Below are 5,145 nucleotides of genomic sequence, written 5' to 3' on the forward strand. Positions count from 1 at the left end.
CACAGTGGCTCACACCTGTAATCCCAGCACTTTGGGAGGCCGATGTGGGCAGATCACCTGAGATCAGGAGTTTGAGACCAGCCTGGAAAACATGGCAAACCCCGTGTCTACTAAAAAGTACAAAAATTAGCCAGGCGTGGTGGTGCATGCCTGTAATCCCAGCTACTGGGGAGGCTGAGACAGGAGAACCACCTGAACTCAGGAGGCAGAGGATGCAATGAGCCGAGACTGTGCCACTGCACTCCAGCCTGGGTGACAGTGCAATAAATAAATGAACAAATAGGCCGGGCGCGGTGGCTCATGCCTGTAATCCCAGCACTTTGGGAGGCTGGGGCAGGTGGATCATGAGGTCAGCAGATCGAGACCATCTTCGCTAACACGGTGAAACCCCGTCTCTACTAAAAACACACAAAAAAATTAGCCGGGTGTGGTGGGGGGTGCCTGTAGTCCCAGCTACTCGGGAGGCTGAGGCCACAGAATGGTGTGAACCTGGGAGGCGGAGCTTGCAGTGAGCTGAGATGATGCCACTGTACTCCAGCCTGGGCAACAGAGTGAGACTCTGTCTCAAAAAAATAAAAATAAAAACTGGGGTCAGGCGTGGTGGCTCATGCCTGTAATTCCACTACTTTGGAAGGCCAAGGTGGGAGTATTGCTTGAGGCTAGGAGCTCAAGACCACCCTGGGCAACACAGTGAGATCCTGTCTCTACTAAAAATTAAAAAAAAAATTAGCCAGGCACGGTGGCACGCGCCTGTGTTCCCAGCTACTCAGGAGGCTGAGGCGAGAGGATTGCCTGAGCCTGCAACAGTGAGGCCACAGTGAACTGTGATGGCATCACTGCACTCCAGCCAGGGCAACAGAGTGAGAACATGTCTCAAAAATAAATAAATAAACAAATATTTCAAAAATTGATATATAATCCACACACTATAAAACTCACCCTTTGAAGTGTACAATTCAGTGGTTTCTAGTATATTCACAAGGTTGTGCAAATACTACCTTCATCTAATTTCAGGACATTTTCGCTTTTTTGAGACAGAATCTCCCTCTGTTGCCCAGGCTGGAGTGCAGTGGCGCGATCTCGGCTCACTGCAACCTTCCTTTGCCCCTGGGGGGCTTAAGTGGGTGGTGGGACAGGCAGCGAGATCCATTGGAGAACACAAGAGGCCAAGGCTTGAGATAGAGTGGAGGGGGCCAGAGAATACTAGTCAGAAGTTGCTACTAGGGGCCAGGCTCGGTGGCTCACGCTTGTAATCCCAGCACTTTGGGAGGCCGGGGAGGGGAGATCACTTGAGGTCAGGAGTTCAAGACCAGCCTGGACAACATGGTGAAACCCTGTCTCTACTAAAAATACATAAAAAATTAGCCAGGTGTGGTGGTGAGCTCCTATAATCCCAGCTACTAGGGAGGCTGAGGCAGGAGAATCACTTGAACCCAGGAGGTGAGCCAAGATCATGCCATTGTACTCCAGCCTGGGCGACAGAGCAACACTCTAAAAAAAAAAAAAAAAAGCCATACCCATGCAGGCCCAAGAGGAGAAATCAAGGCAGGCTTCCTGGAGGAGGTGTCATTAGCTCCTGAAAGCAGGTGAGGCTGGGGAAAGCACTCGAAGCAGGTAGGCCCATGAAGCAGAGGTGTAGAGAGTGGCATTGGGACTCCAAGTACCCCAGGCCACCCCCCCAGTCCCTCATGGGTACCTCTGGCTTGGGCGGTTCCTTCTCGGGGCCCTGGAGCTGCTTCTGGTTCCAGCTGAGCCACATCTGGTGCAGCTTCTCCTGGCCTTCCACCAGCTTCTGATCAACGCCTTGCTTGACAGTTTCCATCTGGGGCAGGGGAGAGAGAGGTGAGGGAAGGAGGCTCCCCTGGGAGAGGCGGGATTCCAGAGGGAACCCAGGGAATCCATCATCTGACTTACATGATGGTCTAGAAAAGAGAAAGGGAGGGAGGCAGGGTTTCCTGGCTATGGTGAGCTCTGGGGCCTTTGGTTTAATAACTGACACACTCATGCTCTGTGTGGTCGGTGGGAAGAATGGCAGCACGTCCCCTGTAGCTCCTCCCATTGCGTCAATTTCTCCTGCCTTTAGGAGGGAGCCTGGACAGGTGGCTGGCTTTGGCCAATGGGAGATGAGCAGAAAGAACTAGCAAAGGCTTAAAAAGTACTTGTAGGCTGGCCACGGTGGCTCACGCCCGTAATCCCAGCACTTTGGGAGGCCGAGACAGGCGGATCACAAGGTCAGGAGATCGAGACCATCCTGGCTAACACGGTGAAACCCCGTCTCTACTAAAAATACAAAAATTAGCTGGGCGCAGTGGCGGGCGCCTGTAGTCCCAGCTACACGGGAGGCTGAGGCAGGAGAATGGCATGAACCCGGGAGGCGGAGCTTGCAGTGAGTGGAGATTGTGCCACTGCACTCCAGCCTGGGCGATAGAGCGAGACTCCGTCTCAAAAAAAAAAAAAAAAAAAAAAGTGCTTGTAGGCTGGCCACAGTGGCTCACGCCCATAATCCCAGCACCTTGGGAGGTCGAGGTGAGTGGATCACCTGGGCTCAGGAGTTGGGAGACCAGCCTGACCAACATGGTGAAACCCTGTCTCTACTAAAAATACAAAACTTAGCCGGGCGTGGTGGTGCGCATCTGTAATCCCAGCTACTCGGGATCGGGAGGCTGGCGCACAAGAATCACTTGAACCTGGGTGAAGGAGGGTGCAGTGAGCCGAGATTGCGCCACTCCACTCCCCCCTGGGTGACAGAGCCACACTCAGTCTCAAAAAAAAAAAAAAAAAAAGGGCTTGTAATGAAATATGATTCAGCCTTCCAAAGGAATGAAGCAGGCTCACTTCTGCAATCCCAGTGCTTTGGGAGGCCAAGGCGGGAGGATCACGAGCTCAGGAGCTCCACAACAGCCTGGGCAATACAGTGAGACCTCATTTTTATATATTACATAAAGTTTAAGAGAAAAGAAAAATAAATAAAGAGGAATGATGGCAGACATATGCTCCAAGATGGGTGAACCTTAGAGGCTGCAGTGAGCCATGCTCATGCACTCCAGCCCGGGAAACACAGTGAGACCCTGTCTCTAAAACAACAAAAAAAAAGGTAATTAAAGGTAAATGAAGCTATCGATTAGGGTGGGCTCCAATCCATAAAGGGTTGGGCTCCTTAAATGAGGAGATTAGAGCTGGGCACGGTGGCTCATGTCTGTAATCCCAGCACTTTGGGAGGCCCAGGCGGGCAGATCACTTGAGGTCAGGAGTTCAAGACCAGCCCGGCCAACATGGTGAAACCCCGTCTCTACTAAAAATACAAAAATTAGTCAGGCGTGGTGGCAAGTGCCTGTGATTCCAGCTACTCGGGAGATGGAGGCCCAAGAATCACTTGAACCCGGGAAGTAGAGGTTGCAATGAGCTGAGATCACACCACTGCACTCCTGCCTGGGCGACAGAGTGAGGCTCCGTCTCAAAAAAAAAAGAAAAACAGATTGGGACACAGACATACACAGAGCGAAGGGACGACCACGTGAAGACACGGAGAGAAGATGGCTGTCTACAAGTCAAGGAGAGAGGCCCCAAAATGACGCTCTGATCTTGGACTTCCAGCCTCCAGAAATGTGAGGAAATAAATAACTGTTGTTTACATTTCCCAGACAGTGCGTTTTTGTTTTTGTTTTTTTTTTTTGAGATGGACTCTCACTCTGTTGCCCAGGCTGGAGAGCAGTGACATGATCTCGGCTCACTGCAATCTCTGCCGCCCGGGTTCAAGTGATTCTCCTGCCTCAGCCTCCTGAGTAGCTGGGATTACAGGCGCCTGCCATTGTGCCTGGCTAATTTTTGTATGTTTAGTAGAGATGGGGTTTCAGCATGTTGGCCAGGCTGGTCTTGAACTCCTAACCTCGTGATCCACCCGCCTGGGCCTCCCAAAGTGCTGGGATTACAGGAATGAACCACCCCACCTGACTGCGATTTTTTTTTTTTTTTTTTTGAGATGGGCTCTTGCTCTGTTGACTAGGCTAGAGTGCAGTGGTACAATCATAGCTCGCTGCAGCCTCCAACATCTGGGCTCAAGCGATTCTCCTGCCTCAGCCTCCCAAGTAGCTGGGATTACAGGCATGTACCACCACACCCAGCTAATTGTTTTAAATTATTTTTTGTAGAGGTGGGGTCTTGCTGTATTGCCCAGGAGGGTCTCAAACCCCCGGACTCATGCGATCCTCCTGCCTTGGGCTCCCAAAGCACTTGAGGAACTCACACAAAGAGGTGTGAGCCGCTGTGCCCGGCCCCAGACAGTGTGGTTTGTGGCAGCAGCCTGAGCAAATGAGTGTACAACCAGAGACAGTGCCAGGAGCAAGCGGGAATGGCCCCGCCAGCCTGCAGAGGGGTAGGCAATAAGTCACTGAGCTCTGGGTGGGCGTCTGCTGTGGGGTGAAGGCTGCTGGCTCAGGGCCCCGACCTCCCGGAACCTCACCAGGCTTAGGGCCTGCGACAGCTGCAGCAGAGCCTCCTGTGCCCTCTGCTTGGTGGCTCGAAGCTTGCCCAGCGAGTGCTCATAGGCGTGCTGCCTCAGCCTCTCCGACAGGGAGCCCAGACGCACGAAGTAGCTCTGTTCCTGCCGCTGCTGCTGCATGGACGCAACGTCAAAGCCATCCAGGGACGTGGCGATGCGGGCTGCAAGGAAAAGGAGAAGGGTCTCTGTGAAGACCAGAACACACAGCTGGGCTCGTCCCACGAGGACGGTCCCAGGAATCACACTGTCCAGTTTATTTATTTATTTAGAGACGGAGTTTCGCTCTCTCACCCAGGTGGGAGTACGGTGGTGTGATCTCAGCTCACTGCAACCTCTGCCTCCTGGGTTCAAGTGATTCTCCTGCCTCAGCCTCCTAAGTAACTGGGATTACAGGTGCCCGCCACCATGCCCGGCTAATTTGTTTATTTTTAGTAGAGACAGGGTTTCACCATGTTGGCCAGCCTGGTCTCAAACTCCTGATCTCCAGTGAGTCATCCGACTCGGCCTCCCAAAGTGCTGTGATTATAGGCGTGAGCCACCGCACGCGGCCATGCTGTCCAGTCTATACCCCAGTTCTGCTTCTTATAAACCTCGAAGGCCGGCCAGGCGCAGTGGCTCAAGCCTGTAATCCCAGCACTTTGGGAGGC

At 52.8% G+C, this 5,145-nt stretch overlaps 1 protein-coding gene across 3 annotated transcripts in view; it reads right to left on the reverse strand.

Annotated features, from left to right (window-relative positions):
- Window positions 1-5,145, reverse strand: part of PLIN3 (perilipin 3) — a 27,563-nt gene that overhangs the window by 4,785 nt on the left and 17,633 nt on the right. For all 3 annotated transcript variants that reach the window (XM_011967371.1, XM_011967370.1, XM_011967369.1), the window contains exons 4-5: window positions 4,460-4,659; window positions 1,697-1,822 (exon numbers count right to left, since the gene is read on the reverse strand). In XM_011967371.1, the coding sequence (XP_011822761.1) occupies window positions 1,697-1,822; window positions 4,460-4,659 (326 nt within the window). The remainder of the gene's footprint in view (window positions 1-1,696; window positions 1,823-4,459; window positions 4,660-5,145) is intronic.

The sequence above is a fragment of the Mandrillus leucophaeus genome, unplaced genomic scaffold (assembly GCF_000951045.1).
Source record: "Mandrillus leucophaeus isolate KB7577 unplaced genomic scaffold, Mleu.le_1.0 Scaffold8, whole genome shotgun sequence".
Taxonomy (NCBI): Eukaryota; Metazoa; Chordata; class Mammalia; order Primates; family Cercopithecidae; genus Mandrillus; species Mandrillus leucophaeus.